Here is a 21,841-nt window from a genome sequence, read left to right on the forward strand (position 1 = left end):
TGAGAAAAATGTTGTTGAGATTTGGCGCTTTAAAAATAAAAATAATATTCAATTTAATTGAATAAATGACAATTTCAAATGCCTAGAGTAAACTAAAAAAGACCCAGCCTAGCTAACTTAGACTGGATTAGTTGGTGGGGTTAGGTTGAATGCTAATTTTTCATACCTGTGAATGTGAGTTTGAATGGTTGTCTGACTCTTTGTCTTAGCTTTGCCACCATCTGGTGACATGTCTGTTGTGAACCCTGCCTCTGGCTGGGATACCTGACTGGAGTAGGCTCCAGCACCCCTGCAACCCTGATAAATATAAGTTGAAAAGAATGGATGAATATAAAGAAATCCAAAGAATAGTTAATATATACTGAAGGATTGAGGGGTACTGATCATCTCAATTTGGGTTAATTTCAGCTTTTTAGTCCCATGACTTGTTAAGGAGTTATAGAATTAAAAAAAAAGGAAAACAATGAATCACAGCACAGCAATAGATGTCATGTCTATATATAGTTATAACATTTCCCGATCTAATCCTTATATTAGCAGAATATCACACATCAGTGCTTTCCACCAACTGTTACATGCATGACTTGTACGAACACTTTCTGAACTGCTAGTGCTATAAGTAAGGTTTGGCTAACATTCTGAAAATTCTTCTTGTATGTTTGAGAGTTTCACAAATCTCTCAAGAGTCTTTTTAATATTCATGCTGCACAGACACAAGGACACAATCATTGTCAGTTGTTCTCTGAAGGACTATACGAGCACCTCGCCTTACAATCCATCATGTAAACAAGTAAACATCGGTTGCTGACCTTCCAAATTGATTGTTACTGCCTGCTACAGTCGTATGCAATCAGGTGTTGGAATACGTGTCATTTTCCTGCCTGTCCCTTAGGTGTCCCTCTGTACTTCTGAAGCCAAGCCAAGGAAGAAAATACTATTTGTGTCACTGTGTCAACACAAAGTTTAGGCACCAAATAACAAAGATTAGGCTAAGCTCACAAAAAGATTGTGGTGGAAAAACAACATGCACAAGAAACACAGATTCTGTTGTCAAAGTGATAGACTTTTTACACCAAACAGCTAACTAGTGGCCAGTTTTCACACACACATGTCCCTCAGTGCGGTTTCAACAAATATGTCCTCTCTGTTTGCATGGGGGCCTGGCAGGTACTTCCTATAAAACCAACCGAATGTAGCGCCTTGTTGACGATTGGCTCTTTGATCTATGTCCCCTTTCACAAGTCTTTGCAAGTGAATTGAAAAGGGTGCTTTTCCTGATTTCTACCTGTTGTGCAGTAGATGGCGTTTGGCACGCTGCTGAGACCTTTGTGCAGTGGTGCATTCAGGCACTGTGGGAATCACCAAATGTGGAACTCAGCTCATTAATAACATCTTTTTTTTTGTAAAGAGAAAGCTTAGAAAAATGATTTGGCCTTAAAGATGACAATACAGCTCACAAAACCAGTTGTGTTTGACAGCTGATAGCTACATTTCAAAGCAAACACTGTAGGTTAATGAAACAAATTTGTTTCCTCTTATTAAAATTAAGTCAGCAAAAGCAGACAAACATGTCTAATGATGCTTTTTTTCCTTTTTTTACTCTGTATTTCCTGTTTTCATGAACAAATATTGGCATTTCGTACACAAGCTGACAGAAGCTACAATGTAAACAGGCTGATATGACAGTTTGAATCCTATTTAATTCAGCAACACACACACACGCACACGCACACACACACACACACACGGCTTGTCAATACAGACTTATTAGTGCCTCCAAGGTCGATGTGTCGACCTTCAGGATGGACGCCTGTCTCTATTAACAGGAACTGGGGGAAAGTGAACCAATTGAGACACAGAGCTCGTCACCAAGCTGACAAAGTACAATGACGTGCCCCCCCACCCCAACACATACACACACATACACGGCAATAAAATATGCATTGTCGCTTGCTGCACAAATCAACAACCGTCCGACGAGCTGATGAGATTTTAAATGAGCCTTAATTTGTTGGGAATTGTCTTTGGTGACGATAGATGAGAGAAGGAAGAATGATAGAACAAGAGACAGAGTAAATAAACACCAAGAGACAATCAGAGATAAAGATGGAGAGACAGAGAGAGAGAGACAAAGGATCGAAAACAACAGGACTGATCTTTGAGATGCTTAATGTTTTTTCTTGACATAGCAGTGACAAAACAGGCACACAGGTGTGCGACTTACCTGTGACAATCCCAGGTAGATGGAAACCGTCTCAGAGATGTAGAGGAAGCGCCCCTCTTTGTTTAGTGCAAATACAAACCCATCCAGAGACTGAAACAGAGAAAAAGAGAGGTGGACGTTAAATAGACTTCTCAAAAAGACCTGTCTTGGGTACAGAGTGTAAATAAAAGATGGCATACGAGTTCATCCATTGGTTGTTTTTTTTAAATAAAATCACGATGTCATAAGTCACTGAACACTGTGAACATCCACGGTCACCACTTCATGCATAATGGACCTTCCATGACCTTCCAAGCTATATAGTTTATGTCTTCCATATTTCCAACTATATCCATAATCACATACTGTATATGCTACCATTGTATATAGTGTATTATCTTACTTTTTTTCATTGATTGTACTTATTTGTATTTTTGTATTTCCTTCATATATCTGTACCTGAGCTGAGGTGACGCAAAAATTTCTCCGTTGTGGGATCAATAAAGTCTTATCTTATCTTATCTTATCTTATCTTAAAAAAATGAAAATTGTGTTGATTTCCATAAAACTTGAAACTGCTGATTAAGACAATAAACTCATCAGAAAAAGGTTTTCTGTGTTCATAGAGAAAGGGAAATGAGGGTCATTCTCTCACAGACTTCTACACAGTCAGAAATCGTTTTGCAGCCCCACCAGTAAAAAGAATGTAGATTCAAGGCATTTACTTTACTTCTTTCCTTCTATCCTTACTTTAGGAATTAACTGCATATGCATAAAACATTTTTTTAACCTAATTTTGCATGTTCACGATATTACTTTAGTGAGTTTCTCTTTTTCTATTGTTTTTAGTTAACAGCTACAGTGTTTTTCCACACTAGCTTTTAGTTGAGTTTTAGTTCAGCAGAATGACCTTGCTTCAAAAGCAGCTACCGACCCAACAAGTCAATAAAAGCCCATTAAAATGTAGCAGCTACAGCCACAATAGTCTTGATTGTGATTTCTTTTTTTCTTTTCCATCTCCTTCTTTGTGTTGTCTCTGTCACTTTCTTACCAACTAACCCCCGCCCCCACTGTCACTTTGTTCTTGCCTAAAAAGATACAAATTCCCTACCTCTGCTGCTGTTAAACAATGGAATGGTGGGCTGTGTTCATGAGGACATCACAGGAAGAAACAGTCCAACATAACACAGCAGACGGAAAATAAAGTAACTCATATTTCCTCCTTTTGACAATGTGACAGCAATGAAAACAGAAATCTGACAAATTTTCCAGATGTCACTGTGACATCGACATCTTTTCATTATTTGTAGGTTGTTTTAAACATTTTGTCCTTGCTTTCAGTTCCTTCATTAAAAACAAATCTCAAGATTTAGCTGACAAGAGGATTTTTAAAAAAAATCAGATACATGGAAAAGTAAGTCCCTCTACACACACACACACACACACACACCTCCACCTCCACAAAGACATCCAAGTGTGTCTAATGGTGTATTTCCGTGACGATCATGGTGCCACACTCGACTTCAGCAGCAAATCACACATGCAAAGATGACACACACATGCACATGTACGCAAACGCACACACACACACACTCAAGCAAATGCACGTCTGAGTGTGTCCAATGCTGCTGTTATGGGAAGATCATGGCAGAACACTCGACTCCTTGAACACAATACACTGGATCCAAGCGCACACAGACACACACAAAGGCAATGATACTCCAGAGGTCAGCCAGGTTAATTACATGTAGCGTCCTACTGTTATTGGTAATACACGGTTTCCTCCTGTGTGCACATGCATGTGTGCATGCTAGTGTGTGTGTGTGTGTGTGTGTGTTATATCTTGACACTCTAAGTGCATACTGCACGGTGTGTATTACTTTGGGAGAGAAAGAAGTGCAAGCAGTCTGAACCATTTAAAGGGATTGAAGATAACTGGCTAAACTATTAGGTACAGTCCAAGACAATGTGTTTTTTTTTTTTCTTTCATCAGTTATTGTCACATTATTGATCATGGATCAAAGCCATTGATCCAATAAAATGATTAACATAGAAATACATTAAACTATCAAACAGCTACCAGAATGACTCCCCTTTTGGATGCTTTGAGGCTTTTACATTAATCAGAAAAGAGAGACAAAGAAAAAGAGAGACTTTTTGGATTTTGACAGTTCAAATGTCATCTGTGTAGCAGCTGAGTAGCACCTTCGGTGTGACTGTTGGGTATTTAATTTTCTTCTTTCTCTTTGTCAGATATAAAGTGCTATTTGGAGATGGCCTTTAACCTTTTATGCCTGGCTAATTATTCTAATGCTTACATGGAGGGGTGTGGGTATGTGTTGTCGCTGCACCCCCACCGCCTGTGTCCGTTTAGTCTGCCCTCTCAGCTAATGAGATGTTAATGAGATGTTAATCATCAGTGAGCTGCATCAATGTCCATCCATGCTGGGTTCCTCATTAACACACATCCTGACTCTTTCTAAGTAGGTGTGCGCAAGCTTTTGTGTGTATATGTGCAGTTGGGCACGTTTGCTGTGTTTCTCTATCTGTGTGTGTGTGTGTTGTCAGATTACGATCCAGATGGTTGTTCTCTGTTTTGATGCCTTTCACTTTAAATGTCTTTATCCTCTAATAAATTCATTATCCTTAGAAGACATTTAAACATAACAGCTAGCTCAATATAATATTGGTTAGATATATTAATCTGGTCCCAATAAAACACAGTTTATGAAAATATAACTGGAACCTGTTTTTGTGCTTTGCATAGAAAACAGAAAAATATAAAATACATTCACACAACAAGTGACTAAATTGTAAAATGGACCATCGGGTCACCACTGAAGTGCTGCTCTTGGACTTGCCAGTATGATCTCTGGGCTTGTCTTCAAATGGACAGATAAATCCCAAGATATGGTTTATCTCTATATGACTGGCTGATGCTTCAGCACATCAAGCACAACTCTGATTCATTGCACATCACAACCATCAAGCACTGGCATGTGCCAGGCATCAGTTTGTAGCTTTGTAGCACCATTTTCCATTGACATTACTAGTAGTCAGTTGCCTCTGCATAGTTAGTGTGAAAACAGCATTAGTCACTTTGTTTAAATCAAACCAGCTGGGGTTATGAGAGCCTGTGAGCTTTGCATATGCTGATTTTGTTCTTCCTCATTTGATGGGATAAAAAGTGGAAACAATTTACAGAAGACATGCCTTTGATAAATGTGCACTAGAACAAAGATGACTGAGACTTCGTTTTGCAGAGACACTACTACAAAGAAATGGAACTCAAACAATCTCCAACACTGTAATGTCACAGATGTTGGTCGTTCCTTCTTTCCCTAAATGCCCCTCGACATTATAGCCGAGCCAGTCCGGTGACTGGAACAATATAAGCTCATAGTTGAGCTTTTCAATAGTTTCAACTGTGCGATGGCAGACATCAGAGAACAGTCCAAGAATAGATTTAAGAAGCTGGAGATTTGCATAATCAGATTTTACTGATAATTCTATACATGAAGTTTTAATAATCAGGCCGTTATTGGAATAAAGCTCTCTCCATTCACATAGCTAAGGGTTTGGCCATGTTACCATTAAGTAACTGTTTCTTGGACATACACATATACCAGGAAGAATGAATAAATGAGTAAAATTACAATTTCTGTCATGGTCCCCGTGCCTGCCCAGCCGGCCTCACAAGGCTACACTTGTGTTTTTGCTTTCTCTCTCTCTCTCCCCTACCTCTCTGCCTGGGCGGAGCTCACTGCTGGCTCCCGCCCTTGGCTCACACACCTGTTGGCGATCAGCTGATTTCCCGACTACTATTTGAGGCTGGGCCACAGCTCTTCTCATCGCTGGATGATTGTGCTACTAACGTTAGTCTCTCTTCCCAGCTCCCGTGGTCTTGTACCTTTACGCCCTACCTTCGTGACTTGTGAGTGATTTTTCCCTTTCTTGTTCCAGTTTACCTTTCCGGACCTGTGACCTCCGAGCTGTACGAACGTGTGTGAGTTGGATGTGAGGACGTGAGCAAGCGTGAGAGAGAGAGCCTTCCCCTAATCCCTTGGAACCCTGGATTTTTCTCCGTCACTGTATATGTTATCGCACTGGTGTGTAAATAAACGGTGCTCTGAGACGTCAACCTGTTCTGCGCTTGAGTCCCTGCTTTCAGATTGTGACAATTTCTTTCTTTCATTTAATTTTTACTGTGGACCTATTGCAAAAAAAATAAGAAAAACAAAGCAAAACAAAAAAACCTTAAAATTTCTATAATCAACAGTGTGAAAACACAAACTTTCCTGTCATTTGATTGTTTATCAATTACTCAATTACTGTGGTGTGGTATAAATGGCCATGGGGCAGATCTTTATCAGCAGGAAGCACTATTAAACTTGCAAATTATGTTAAAAGTTCCCATTTTTTCTCTCCTTCGTATATTCCACAGCCATCGAAGTCTTTGCCAAGCGGATTCTGACCCTCAGGCCTAGTGTCTGACACCCCTGCTCTAGAAAAACTTTCTTTGTAATGTTCAAAACTATGTAACCACCATTAAATTCACAGCCTTAGATGAACCATAATGCACAATATGTGTGAGAAGTAACTAATAGAACCTATGATACATCTACTTTGCTCAATTTTGTTAACAGAAGTCTTGTTGAGAGCCACTGAATGGTTACTATATTATAATATACATGCTTAAACAGTTCCTGAAAAGCTAAAGGGGTCTTATAAACCTAAGTAAAGCCATAATCGGTTGATATTTAGTCCCCATTTTCTTCAGCGAAAGCTGCTGAGTGTTTCTTGGAAAATTGTGACACAGCTGGTACGCCTCTGTCTTTTTGCCCCTTTATACAAACACAAGCCAACAGGGGGAAAAGGCTGAGATGTGGAGATAATCACAACCTGTGTTTTTCTTTTTACAGTTTTATCATCTTGTCTGATTGAGGTCCAGGTTTAGCAACAAGCAGCTCCAGGTGAAGGAACGCAAATCTGCCCATTTCAGAGGGATTAAAACGGATTAATTAGAATTGGAAAAGCGAGTTGAAAGGTGGAAGCACGTGTGTGTGTATGTGTGTGTGTAAATTATGCTGATATGAACTGATGTAAACACTCACACAGACAGATATAGATGTGCTGTAAACAAACATAACCTTGCTGACTGCTTTGTTAAGTCCCCGGTTGCCTCCCAGAGGTTAAGCAGGCCTCTGATTATTAGAGCTCTGAATCCAACCAGAGCACAAACCAAATTTTATTTTTCTGCTGTGAGCTCGTGGTTTTTCCCTCAGCTTCCTTTGGTTTACACCAGAAATTATTTACAAGGTCGACAGGGTCTTGAAAGGTCGGTGAAAAGTTGTAAGATGCACAAAGGTCAGTGTAAGACTCAGAAAGCAAGTGTTTTCAAGCCTCACTAACTGACATTTTCAGCATGAATAGATGCCATAGTTGCACACTGCTGTTAACTATAACTACTCTTTTATTTATTGTGAACAGAGGGAAGCAGCTGTAACATGCAGGGAGGTGTTATTTTTTTATGGCAGAGTGTGATTGGACTACAAACCTGAATGGATATCAAAATGAAAAAGAATATAAATAAGCCTGTAAGAACATAATAACAATCTCACATTTAACCCTAAACCTCATCTGTAGCTTAAGCAGCAATAAGACTGGACTGGAGCCTGTAGGGCATGACAACCATTCACACTCACAATCACAGCAGTTAACCTAACACAACTGCATTCAGACTGTGGAGCAAGCCCACACAGAACGTGTAATGTCTGCATGAGGAGGGTGCAGCCAGCCCGTGAAACCAAACCCAAAATGATCTTGAAAAAGACAACAGTGCGAACCACTACACTGCCAGGATGTCCTATCCAAAACTTGATGAGATCCACACCCACACTCTAAGCCAAATTCAGGCTTCAACAGACAGATTTGAGCTCTACAAACAAGACTAATCCAAAGACACTGAACCAGACAAAGACAATGAAACAACAGTGTAACCAGGATGAGCGACGCAGCCATTAGATGCAGTATCAGCTGACCTCAGCCTGTTTGCAGGGATATTGTTTTTCCTGGCCTTTGCTGTTTTCCACTTGTATTTGCATATTAATAACACATGCAGACACAGTGGGACCGTAGACCGTGTGTGCACTGTCTGGTTGGTCTATATGACTGTGCATATGGGTATGTTTGGGCTCTAGCTTGTTAATATTTTATTTTTCATAGTTGTGTGTGTGTGTCTGTGTGTGTGTGTGTGTGTGAGAATATGCATCCAGGACTTTATATCTACATGCATGCGCAGTGCAGAAAGACCAAGGATGAGTCTTAAGCACACACACACACACACACACACACACACACGCACGCGCACACCTCTGCACAAAATAAAGTAACAGCACATCCAAACATGTAGAAAACACAAGTACGCACACACAAGGTGGAACTAAATGGACATTACGGCAGAAGTCACGCACTAAGACACACACATACACAGAGTCATTGTCTCTATCTCGTCTCCTCTCTCTCCCTCACACACACATGCACACATATACAAACACACGCCCTGTGGCAGCAGTCCGTGTGTGTGTCTCTTTATGAAATCACAGAGGGTCTGACCGCCTCATAGTAATTATGCTAATTGCCTGGATGCCCTTGCCTTTATTTATGCAGGGCTGCTAAGATAAATAAAAGGAAATTGCTTTGGATCTAACTGTATTCATTTCAGCATGCTAACTAGAACACTAACTCTGCTCTCTGAGTCTGTGTGTGTGCGCAGCAAGAGAGCAACGGAGCAAGTGAGTAGGGGGGTGAGGTGTTCACAGATTTGTTTACCCTTCACAAATTCTGCAGGTAATTGCAATTTTGATTGTATATTTATTTATTTTGCTCCGTGTGTGGATGGATTGTATTGATGCTGTGTGTGTGTGTGTGCACTTCCTGTCTCTCAGTCATAATGAAATGCTTTGTTCTATTAACCAGAATATAACTGTCTGAGAATCACAGACTGCTCTGAAGTGAAACTAAGGCTCCTGAACAAAACGATCATAAGAAGTGCTCATTTTAATATGCAGCTGAAGGAGTTTAAATTAAATACTTGCGATTTAAAGATTTATCAAGATGTATCTAGTGCAAAATCCTAAAAAAGCCTCCCAACATCACTGAACCACTGCAAGATCCAATGCGACCCACCCATATGCCTACTTTTATGCAATTTCTGACTTATCAGGTGTCATATCTGCTGTGTTCCGATGTTGGTTCTGTTCTCTGCAGGATTATTCTGCTGCTGTTCTGTGTAGCATGACGATGGAAGTAAGCATGTGACTATAGTCGTCCAGATTGCAATAACATTGCAATCACTGACAGGTGAAGTGAATAACATTGATTGTCTCTTCATCATGGCGACTGGGTCAGAGCATCTTCAAAACTGCACGTGGGGTACAAAGGCTGGCCCATGTGGTCCAATAAAAACAGATATAGGCACAAAATGTTCATGCTGATTCTGATAGAAAGGTGTGAGAATACACAGAGCATCACAGTGTGTTGCGTATGGGGCTGCATAACCACAGACCATTATTATCCCGTGCCCAACAATGGGCAGAACCGGACCACAGAGCAATGGAAGAAGGTGGCCTGGTCTGATGAATCATATTTTCTTTTAAATCGTTTTGATAGCCAGGTGCATATTCATCACCTACTTGGCAAATACCTGGCACCAGGATGCACTATAGGAAGAAGGCAAGCTGGAGGGTCAGCTTGATGGTTTGGGCAATGTTCTGCAGGGAAACCTTGGGTCCTGCCATCTATGTGGATCTTACTTTGACATGTGCCACTTATCTAAGGATCTTTGCAGACCATGTCCCTTCTTTCGTGGAAGCAGTATTCCCTGATGGCTGTGATTTCATACTTATCTACTAATCAGGCCATAAAGTGAAATTAAATGGTTTGAGGAGCACAACAATAAGTTTGAGGTGTTGACTTGGTCTCCAAGTTTCCCAGATTTCAATTCAATAGGGCAACTGTGGGACATCCTGGTCCAATCCATGAAGGCCTCACCTCGCAATGTACAGGACTTAAAGTATCTGTTGCCAACATCTTGGTGCCAGATAAAACAGCGCACTTTCAGGGGTCTAGTGGAATCCATGCCTTGAAAGGTCAGGGCTGTTTTGGCAGCAGAAGGGAGACCAACACAATATTAGACATGTGGTCAAAATGTTATCCCTGATCTGTGTATGTAACATTTAAAAAAAAAAAATCACAGTAGCATAATGAAACAGCTTTGCTTGTCTAAAGTACGAAATGCAAGCACAAAATATTCTCATTTTAAAGTAAATGCCATATTAAGTACATAATAATAAAAAAGGAAGTTGGACGTCCAGATTGTGATTCTAAGAGCAAAGACTGAAGATAATACCAACTTGTTTGTTCAACAGTTTAATGCACCTTGAAGGTGCCCCATCCATGTCTTGCTATGTAAGGTGGGTCTAATAAAATCAGTCTCACACTGTGACAGACTATACAGTATCAATTTGAAGGTGTCAGACTGTGCCGTGAACACAACAGTGTATAACAACAGATGAACATTATCCGCTTATATCAGCCATCTGTGCTGTTCTTTTGTATTCAAAATGAGGATTCACAAGGTTCCATCATTTCATTTTATGTGTGTTTCCCCTCCCAAACTTCAGATGTAATGTCACTCAGTGTATGCTGATTGGTTGGTTCATAGATTTGCATCATAGCAGCTGTCACACAGTGTGAGTCTGTCCTTAAATTGCTGACAGTCTGAATTTTGCTGCGGCCTTTTCGGTCCACCAGAAGCTCCATATCATTCATTACTGGATGTGCATGATCTCATGTCATCACTATTTGGAAACACTGTCCACAAATTGCACCATGATTCTCTTATGACCAAGTCTGACAGCTTGTACTAACATTTCCTGCTACCCAAATGGTGAATTTGGGCTGATTTACATCGTCTAATCACCTTCCTGCAAACCTAAGTCAAATGCTTGAAGACACATGTACAGAAATTGATAGAACTGCAGATGGAAACACCCAAATGTTAGGCCACAGATGTTAAAAAAAGAATACCACTTGATGCACAAACACACACACAGACACACGCACAAACACACACCCACAAATGTCCTAATCTGGGTGTTCAGACAGTAAAAGAAAGAATTGCAATTGATTAGTGAGCACTGCTGAATGGCTTGCTCCCTCTGCTTTCCACCTCCTGCAGATTACTGCATCGATCGCCTTCACACACACACACGCGCGCCACACAACAGATGAGGCCATCTTTTAACCATTCAGAACAGCGGTTTAAATGTTACTGTCTAGCTCTCTGCCTCTTAATGACAAATGGAAAGACTGTGTGTGTGTGTGTGTGTGTGTGTGTGTGTGTGTGTGTGTGTGTGTGTGTGTGTGTGTGTGTGTGCGTGTGTGTGTGAGAGAGAAGGAGGGCGAATAAATTGTAGGATAAGACAGAGAAATGGAGGGAAAGGGTGATGTATAGGAATGACAAATAAAGAAATCAAGAAACAAAGAGAAAGAGGAAAATGGAGGGCAGGTGATTAAAGACAGAGAGAAAAAAGACAATCAAACGTGGATAAAAGACAAACATATTGACAGCACACAGACAAAGCAAAAGTGAAAATTAAAAAGTAACAAAGCTGATTAAAGAGGCAGAGCTAAAGTATTGAAGACTGAACATTATACCTATTGACTAGTGTGATACTTTGACACACGGTTTTGAATCCATGCCTCCAATCGTCTGTCTTTTCCAGCAGATGTTAAACCTGGCTGTGGGAATTTGCTCCCATTCAGGGTGATGAGGTCTGGATCACAGTTTCTGTTGTGGTTATTCCCAAATGTGTTGGATGGGGTTGAGGGCAGAGCTCTATGCCCAGCAATCACATTATTGCACTCCCAACTACGAATAGTACTTTATCTCTTTTACACCTATAAGAACTTGAAATGTTTTGTTTACCCATCAACCAAGTCCAACCATATGCTCACTTTGTGGCTCTATAAGTAAGTCACCTAACTTCCGCCATCTTTTTGTCATTATTGCTGTCACCACTAGAGTGCATGGAGTATTGGTTATATATACTGATGCTGACTGTAAAGTCCCTGTCAGTACTCTCGCGGCAGCATTTTGGATGAACTGAAGGCTTTTCATTGTTCGTCATTATTATTAACTTGATAATAATAACAAATGTACAATCAGTTCATAAATGCATGAACTACTTCTTTAGCATCACTCTGAGAGAGGATGTTTCTAATTTTAGAGATATTGCACAAATGCAGGAAAGCAGTCCTACATATTTGTTGACTATGCACAGTGAAGGACATTTCCTGGACAAAAAGATTTCAAGATTTCTCACAGTGTTACTGGGGGCCAAGGTATTCCTATCCAAAGTAAGCATTTGGTTAGACACTATGTTTTTTAAGACTTACTACATAGTTTGAAGTGAGTGACTGGTTTTAAAATCATTGTGTGTTGCAACATTAAGATGTTCTTTAATTTGTACCATGGAGCTTAAGCTAGAAAAAGAAAGACTTTTGTGTCAACATGCTTTTGGTTGCAGAGCAAAAAAAAAAAAAGAAAGAGTGAAGGAGAGTAATGTACAAAACTAGGGAAACAAAGAAAGAAATGTGGAAGAAAAGTAGTACAATGTGTAGGAAAAAACACACAAACGGGAGAAAAAGAAGAAAAATGAGAAAAAGATGCAAACCAGTTGGCAGAAGAAGTGCCATTCATGAAAAACAGAAACAGAATCACCACAAGGAATGAATAACAGGGGAAGATTAATGGAAGAGAAGGACATTGACAGATGTGTTATTAATTGCAGGGAAGGGTAATACAGGACTGTTTCTTTATAACCAGAGAAACCAGTTAGAATGAGTTTTGCAATGGAGGAACTTCCTAAATGTATTTCATCAGTCTCTTCCTCTCAAAGTTTTGTCTTTGTGAGGTAACAGCTTGACTGTGTCCACATTAGAAGAATTCAAAATATAAGTTAATGTTTACAAGAGTGTGTCTGCATGCTTTGCGTTTAGCATATGGCTTTTTTTTACAGTCTGACACCTCTGGGTTTTAAAGGAGCAGTTCCCTCGTTTTATTCCAGTTCACTCCCAGTTCTCACATTAACAGCAACTGGAACAACTGGAGCAGCAGACACTCAGCTGTATGGTGATAATAAAAACCTCCCTCTCCCAGTGCCTGTAAACAAAATATTTGTCTGGTTTCATTTTTATCGACTGCCTTTTTTAAAGCAGCCTGGTCAACTGAACATTTGCCAACTGACAATAATGTGTTATATAAAAAAAAGATCTTCTGCTCATTTCTGTTTGGCACAACTTATAGAAAGTTCATTCAGGTTCCTCGCTAATTCGGGGATGTGTGCTTTTCTTAGTGGCTAAAAAATGATTGGTGGTCCCTCCCTTTTTCATTAATTGGTCAAGATTGTGGACTCAACATAATAAATGAATTGAAGATGAACACATCGATTAGGGAGACTTAATCTAGAATAATCAATGCCATAAAATTGCATTACAGCAGTACTTATTCTACTAAATTGTGGCAAGTTTGATTCATAAAGATGTTGTCCCCCTGTCGTTTGACAGTTTGTATATGCCATATGCAGTGTGCCAAGACCACTTATGAATTGATTTTACCATATAGAAAAAAAAATCCTGTGGTCCTTTCAATTAAATGAAAAAAAAAAATACAGTGCCTAAATATTATGACTATATATCAGATCTGAGATTTGTAAACTTTAGGCCTAAGATTGGCGGGTTTGAACTTCCTGTTAGAGAGCTGAACTGCTTCCTGTCCAACTAATGTACTGACAAGCAGCATCAAGAGCCAGGCTGACATTCTGCCTGCAAAGGTCAACACACACTCAAATGCATACACTTATAAGGGCAGCACACTCAAACTGATGAACACACAACATCTTGCTATCATTGCCAAGTCCAAAAGGTCAACTTCACACTGATTGGTGATAGAACTATCAAATGAACCAATCAATACCCAGGAGGAGCAGAAAGAGGTGACGGAGGAGCGGGGGGGCTAAAGGCAGAGCACTTAGGATGCAAGCCTATAGAGAGATAGAATGGGCTACGGAGAGAAAAAGCTGTCGGTGGGATGCAAACAGAAGGAGAAGACATAGGTAAGAGAAAGGGAAAGAGAAACAGAAACACAAAAAGCAGGCATGGACACAGAGGTGAGATAAGGAGACAAAGAAGTGCAGGAAATGGGAGGAGGAATTATCAGAAAGGTCACCATGTCAGTATATGAAAGCAACAGGAAAAGTAAAGGGGAAGCCTTGGCTTGAGAACTGAGGAGTTAAAGAGATGGACGGAAGAGGTGAGGGATGACAACGGTTCAGAAAGGTCAACACATGTCAATACTGGAAAGAGAGAGAGAGATCAGTACGTAACAAAGACAGCAAAAGTTAATGCATGAAAAATGAGATCCATGTATTTATGCAACAACAACAAAAATACAGTGGTATGTCTTTATTCAGGTGAGTGTGACACATGACTGAAAAATATGCAAACAGGTTTGTACAACTATGTCCAGCATATATATATATATATATATATATATATATATATATATATATATTAGGGGTGCAACGATACTCGTATCGATATTGAACCGTTCGATACAGTGCTTTCGGTTCGGTACGCATATGTATCGAACAATACAAAATTTTTAATTTATTTTATCAACTTTCCTTCTGACGATGCTGTCTGTGTTGAGAGCTCAGTGGATCTGCGCTCGACAGTGCAGCCTCGGCGGAGTAGTCGAACGCAGATTCACTGAGCGCAGGGCAAGCTAGCGAGACAGATGTTAAGCTCTCCTTGCAACATGGCAAATTGAACCTCCCCCACCCTAATTCAGATCTGGCCTTTGGAACTATTTTGGTCTTCATGTGAAGTAGGACCCTGAAGGTAAGCGTGTCGTGGACAAAAGTAAAACAGTATGTTGGATGTGCCATGCAATGCTCAATTACATGGGTGGGAACTACTGCATTAGCGCAGTTTGTTTGTTAACGTGTTGACGCCGTCCAGCCCCACGCACGGGGCGATCCGTGGTAGCTCGTTAACGGAGATTAGCCGTGTTGTGGCGTTAACGTCATTTCAACGAGATTAACGCTGACAGCACTAGTGGGAACACAACGAATATGACTGCACATTTACTCCGACATCATCCTAGTGCAAAGACAAGTGGAAGCAGACAAAAACAACAAGCACGCATGCTACAAACTTTACCCGAGTCATTCAGACAGCCGTTAGCACATGATTCTCCTTATGGGGACCTGATATGTTTAATATGCTGCTGAGAGTATAGCCCAGAAGAAGCGTATAGTATAGCTTTTATTTTGGAAAGAGCCATTTCTCTGTAATAAACTCTTTTCCAAAGATGAGTGATTCCTCAATCAGATACAGGGCTCGCAAAATCGCTAGCCCGACGTCCCGGGGCTAGCGATTTTTCCAGTCAGGCTACCAAAATCTGTCTCTGCCCTGCCCGTCGGGCTATCGTAGGAAGGAAAAATATATGTCAATGCTTTTGCATTCTTTCGGAAATGTAGCTGGGTAATTATGTCATTGGCATCGGTGAGCCACTGTCAGTATGTGACATATTGAAATCGCGTTTGAATTTGCGCTTGTTTTTTGCTTTCACTTTGCAATCACACAAACTGTGTATAGAGAGCGTCAGCACTGATTGGTGAGTGACGATAATTTGCCAATTCCTCTGACATCGTCTTATCAATCGTTAGCTTACTATGCAAACATGACAAGTGAAATCTCCCGCAGCAAGCTTAAACATGTGAGAGGTTGATCGCGCAGAGAATCGCTGAGCGTTATGTGAGTGCGTGTGTAAAAGCATCAGGATATATATTTTAGTTCTGCTGAGCCAAATAAGACAGGTCAGGGTGAAGAAGTGACCACAAAACGGAAAAGTTATGACAAATCAGACTATAAGGCAAAAAGAAAGTGCAGCTTTATGGTTTCATGGACAAAAGAATTTCTGTGGCTGCAATATGACGAGCTATATAACCAGGGGTGCACATAAGTGGTCCGCAGGTGCGCATTCGCTGTCAAAATAAAAAACGCGCACAAGATAATAAGTTAATATTATATAATTATACAATATTATACTTTAATGTATAATATTATAAAGGAAACAAAACAGGAAACAAAACATCAATCAAAAAATTGCTCTCTTTTTTATTCAGGCTACTTAAATTTATTTTGGGCTACCAAAAACTGAAGAATCCCTGCCCGAAGGGCTACCAGGGATTTTGAAATTTTGCGAGCCCTGAGATATATTTATTTTTTTATTACTTTTTTGTTTCAGCAACATAAAATTTAAAAACTGTACTTTTGAGTTAAAATATATATTTATAATTTTAATAAATGACAAATTAAAAAGGCATGAACATTTTTTTTTGGATCGAAAAAATATCGAACCGTGACACCAAAGTATCGTATCGAACCGAACCGTGAATTTTGTGTATCGTTGCACCCCTAATATATATATATATATACACATACACATACACATATATATATATATATATATATATATATATATATATATGACAAATTACAACGCAGTTGATGGAACGACTGCCATTGTCCAAAAGTTGATTCTGTTCATCTGGACGTAGCGTTTTGTGGGAGAAACGTTTCGTCACTCATCCAGCTGTCTGCAGGTTTCCCCAATCTTATAAACAGTACATTTGCATAATGACTGAAACCAGCCCATAGTTCCTTCAGTGGGCTGGTTTCAGTCATTATGCAAATGTACTGTACAGGAACAATGGGCTGGGAGGTCAGGTCCTTAATCTTAATTATGCAAATTCTCATGACCATTGATCAACAACCACTGACCAAAGCCCACTGATCAAAGACTACTGATCAATGGCCATGAGTACCATTCACAGAGAGTTGTGGAATGGCTGCAATCACAGCATTGTAAGATGGCGAAAGATGTACCCTTAGGCCCCCTCCTCGATTCAGAGATGGTCTTTCCCTTTTCATGTAAATGGCCTCCTTGACTCCGCGCTCAAACCAGCGTTCCTCCCTGTCCAAGATGTGTACATCCTCATCATTGAAAAAGAAACCACTGGCCTCTAGGTGTAAATAGACCGTGGAGTCCTGGCCTGACGAGGTAGTTCTTCTGTGTTGTGCCATCCACTTCGCCAGAGGTTGTTTGGTTTCCCTGATGTATAAATCCTGGCAATCCTCCTGGCACTTAACAGCGTACACTATGTTACTCTGTTTGTGTCGGGGGACCCTATCCTTGGGGTGGACCAATTTTTGGCGTAGTGTGTTTTGGGGTTTAAAAGCCACAGAGACTCTGTGTTTAGAAAAAATGCGTCTCAACTGCTCCGATACTCCTGACAAGTCCAGCTGGGATAACCACATTTACTCAGGGCCTTCTTGATGTGCTGTTCTTCTGCCTCCCTGGCCGCTGTGTCAGTGGGGATGGTGTTTGCTCTGTGTTGTAGCGTCCTAATGACACCCAGTTTGTGCTCCAGTGGATGATGAGAGTCAAACCTTAAATACTGATCCGTATGCGTACGTTTACGGTACACGTCAGCTTTTAGATGTCCCCCATTACTGATGGAAATCTCACAGGCTAAGAAGGCTAACCTGACACTTTTCATATCCTCCCTGGTGAATTTGATGTGTTGGTCCACCGAGAAAAGATTGCCATTATTTACTTCACAATCTTCAGGCATCAAAATCACATGGCAAGGTTGAGAAAAATCACAACGATCTGGGTTTAAATGTAAATATTATTTGTTTTGATGTTTATTTATTGTATGTAGTAAAATTTATTATTTGATTAAAGTGGACTTCTAGCAAAAAAATAATCCACTCAGTGAGATAATGTAGTCAAACTAAGAAAATATAGACGGTAGATGGCGGTTCAATCCCTGGTTTCTCCATTCTGCATGCCCAAGTATCCTTGGGCGTAATAGTGAACCCCAAGTTGCTCTCTGGTATGTTCATCAGTGTATGAATGTGTGTGAATTGTACATAGAAAGCACATAGGTGTAGATAAAAAAAAAAGTGCTTGTGTGAATGAGGCATGTTGTATGAGGTGTTTTAAGTGTTGAGGTAGAGTTTGTATAGGAACCATTTACTATCTTCCTTGGACAAGTGGATGTTAGAATTTGTGCTTTGGTAAGAAACTTAGATATGTCTGTGGTGTGATGCACCCATAGTAACCTGCTGTGCTGTAAACTGGTTGGCTGTGCTTGGAAAAAAGAAAAACTTAACTATGTCCACTTCAATGCCCACTGGCCTCCAAGCAAAAGGGGCTTCCTGGAGAAGAAACCGTAAATCCAAGGAGTACTGAGAAAGCATGCATATGTCAGTACATATGAGATGATTCCTAATACTGTGACAACTGATCTTTTGAAGACATTGTATGCGTCTTGTGTATTTCTGAGACACCAGCGGTTTTGAACAAAACAAAATACAAAAAATGTATGTGGCACCTTTGGGAACGGGAACAGCCTGGAAAGACAGAGATTTTGAGAAAAGTAGCCAAAATATAGGACAAGCAGGAGAGATAGATAACAGCATCAGTGTGATATTGCAGACACTCAAAGCTGTCGCTCCTCCTGGTTTTTAATCAAAAGCAACAATCGACAAGTGGACAGGTGACCAGCCAGCCACACACACACACACACACACACACACACACACACACACCCCACACACACACACACACACACACACACACACAAATGCACTGACAGCCCTGGAGTAATAATTCTACTCTTCCAGTTATTGCTCGAAGCTCAATATCACTTTAATTCCCCAAAGAGATGTGTTTGTGTGTGTTTGTGTGTGTGTGTGGTCCCAATAGTCACTATCGAGGTCCATTACTGGCAATTCTCTCTATCTGGTATATGGCAGTAATGTGTATTGCAGAGACACCTGTACACTCAGACACTGGATAGACATTATATTTATATCACTGATGCTGTTTCAGTCATGTTCACTGGGCATTAAATTCTACCAAGTTTTCAAAAAAAGACTTGCTTTGAGTATTTTACATTTTACATGTAACATGCAATGTCATGTTTAAAGATGATGACAGGACAAAAGAAGAAAAGAGCAAAGAATAGATAGATAGAAGATTATTCCCACATTCTCATATGACCAAAAATGTAACTTACTGATGAAAAACCAATAACTAAGCCTTTCAGGATATGACAAGCTTATGTTAAAGGCAGAAATCATCACGTCCTAGTCTGAAGTGCTCCAGTCTGCACTGCAAATATCCTTGGGTAATCCTTGACCATATCTATGCTATTTTAGAAAATTTTAGAAAATGTAAAATTACATTAAATAACTGTAAAATTCCTCTCCGTGAATCGCTACCTTATCGTGGTGGAGGGGTTTGTGTGTCCCAGGGATCCCAGGGGCTATGTTGTCTGGGGGCCTTAGCCCCCTGGTAGGGTCTCCCATGGCAAATTGGTCCTGGGTGAGGGACCAGACAAAGAGCGATTCAGAAGACCATTATGAAGAGGACATCGAGGGAACAGTTTACCCTGCCCGGGATAGGGTTACCGGGGCCCCGCCCTGGACCCAGGCCCGGGGAGGGTGCCCGAGGGCGAGGGTCTGGTGGCCGGGCCTTAGTCCATGGGGCCCGGCCGGGCACAGCCCGAAGAGGAGACATGGGCCCATCCTCCCGCAGGCCCATCACCCGCAGGAGGCGCCATAGGGGTCGGGTGCATTGTGTGCTGGGTGGCAGCCAAGAGCGGAGGCCCTGGCGGACTGATCCCCGGCTGCCAAGACTGACAATTGGGACATGGAATGTCACCTCTCTGGTGGGGAAGGAGCCTGAGTTAGTGCGTGAGGTTGAGAGGTACCGGCTAGATATAGTCGGGCTCACCTCTACGCATGGCTTGGGCTCTGGAACCAGTCTCCTGGAGAGGGGCTGGACTCTGTCTCAGTCTGGAGTTGCCCCTGGTGAGAGGCGGTGGGCTGGGGTGGGTATTCTAATATCCCCTCGGCTTGCTGCCGCGGTACGTTGGGGTTTTTCCCGGTGGATGAGAGGGTTTGTTCCCTGTGCCTTAGGGCCAGGGAACGGGTGCTGACTGTCATCTGCGCTTGAGCCCTTGGTATGTGCTCCACCTGGAGACTCTGTTGTCCTGCTGGGAGACTTCAATGCTCACGTGGGTAAAGACAGCGAGACCTGGAGGGGCGTGATTGGGAGGAACGGCCTCCCTGATCTGAACCCGAGCGGTGTTTTGCTATTGGACTTCTGTGCAAATCACAGTTTGGCCATAACGAACACCTTGTTCGAACATAAGAGTGTCCATAAGTGCACGTGGCACCAGGACGCTCTAGGCCGCAGGTCGATGATCGATTTTGTAATTGTATCACCAGACCTGCGACCATATGTTCTGGACACTCGGGTAAAGAGAGGGGCTGAGCTGTCAACTGATCACCACCTGGTGGTGAGTTGGATCAGGTGGCCAGGGTGTGCTGGGAACGTTTAGCAGAGGCCCCAGTCCGCGAGATCTTCAACGCACACCTCCGGCAGAGCTTCAACAGCATTCCGAGGGAGACTGGGGACAATGAGTCCGAATGGACCATGTTCAGCGTCTCCATAGCCGAAGCTTCTGCATTGAGCTGCGGCCGCAAGGTGGTTGGTGCCTGCCGTGGTGGTAATCCCCGAACCAAATGGTGGACACCAGAGGTGAAGGGAGAAAAGGGGGGAAAAATTTACAGATCTTGGTGGCGCTGTCACTTGGTGTTCGCTCGCTCTGCGGTAGAGTATCACTTCCTGTTCCTGCTCAAACACAGTGGTGTTTCTGAGTAGCTTATTTGCTTAGCAATTTAATTAACAACTTTTAAATACATTCTTCTTTCATAGTATAATCTTCACGTGCTTCATCCGAAGCACACTTTCTGTGTACTCACTACCTAATTTATAGCCAAAGTATTCACTCACTGTCTCTGTACTGTTTCGCTAGCTTAGCTTAGCTCGTAGCCGACTCGTTAGCACCATGGCTACTTCACCTGTCCCTCCTGCACTTTCTTGCTCATTGTGTCAGATGTTTAGTTACTCCTCGGCCTCCTTTAGCAGTAATGATATCTGTAACAAATGTAGCATATTTGCAGCTCTGGAGGCCAGGATTACTGAATTGGAGACTCGGCTTCGCACCCTTCATTCACCCGTAGCTAGCCAGGCCCCTGTAGCTGGTGCAGCCGAAGATAGCGTAGGCCCCGCTAGCTGTTCCCCGGCAGACCCCAAGCAGCTGGGGAAAGAGGGCGGCTGGGTCACGGTGAGGAGGAAGCATAGTCCTAAACAGAAGCCCCAGGTACACCACCAACCCGTTCATGTGTCTAACCGTTTTTCCCCACTCGGTGACACACCCGCCGGGGGTCAAACTCTGGTAATTGGTGATTCTGTTCTCAGACATGTGAAGCTAGAGACACCGGCAACCATAGTCAATTGTCTTCCAGGGGCCAGAGCAGGCGACATTGAAGGAAATTTAAAACTGCTGGCTAAGGGTAAACGTAAATTCAGTAAAATCATAATTCACGTCGGCAGTAATGACACCCGGTTACGTCAATCGGAGGTCA

The 21,841-nt window shown here is 41.7% G+C and overlaps 1 protein-coding gene across 4 annotated transcripts in view; it reads right to left on the bottom strand.

Moving 5' to 3' along the window:
• npas3 (neuronal PAS domain protein 3) overlaps positions 1–21,841 on the bottom strand; it is a 377,381-nt gene that overhangs the window by 124,002 nt on the left and 231,538 nt on the right. For all 4 annotated transcript variants that reach the window (XM_084913933.1, XM_084913932.1, XM_084913934.1 and 1 more), the window contains one exon: positions 2,225–2,314. In XM_084913933.1, coding sequence (XP_084770059.1) covers positions 2,225–2,314 — 90 coding nt within the window. The remainder of the gene's footprint in view (positions 1–2,224; positions 2,315–21,841) is intronic.

This window comes from Perissodus microlepis, chromosome 19, assembly GCF_051167445.1.
Source record: "Perissodus microlepis isolate ML-2025 ecotype Zambia chromosome 19, ASM5116744v1, whole genome shotgun sequence".
Classification (NCBI taxonomy): domain Eukaryota; kingdom Metazoa; phylum Chordata; class Actinopteri; order Cichliformes; family Cichlidae; genus Perissodus; species Perissodus microlepis.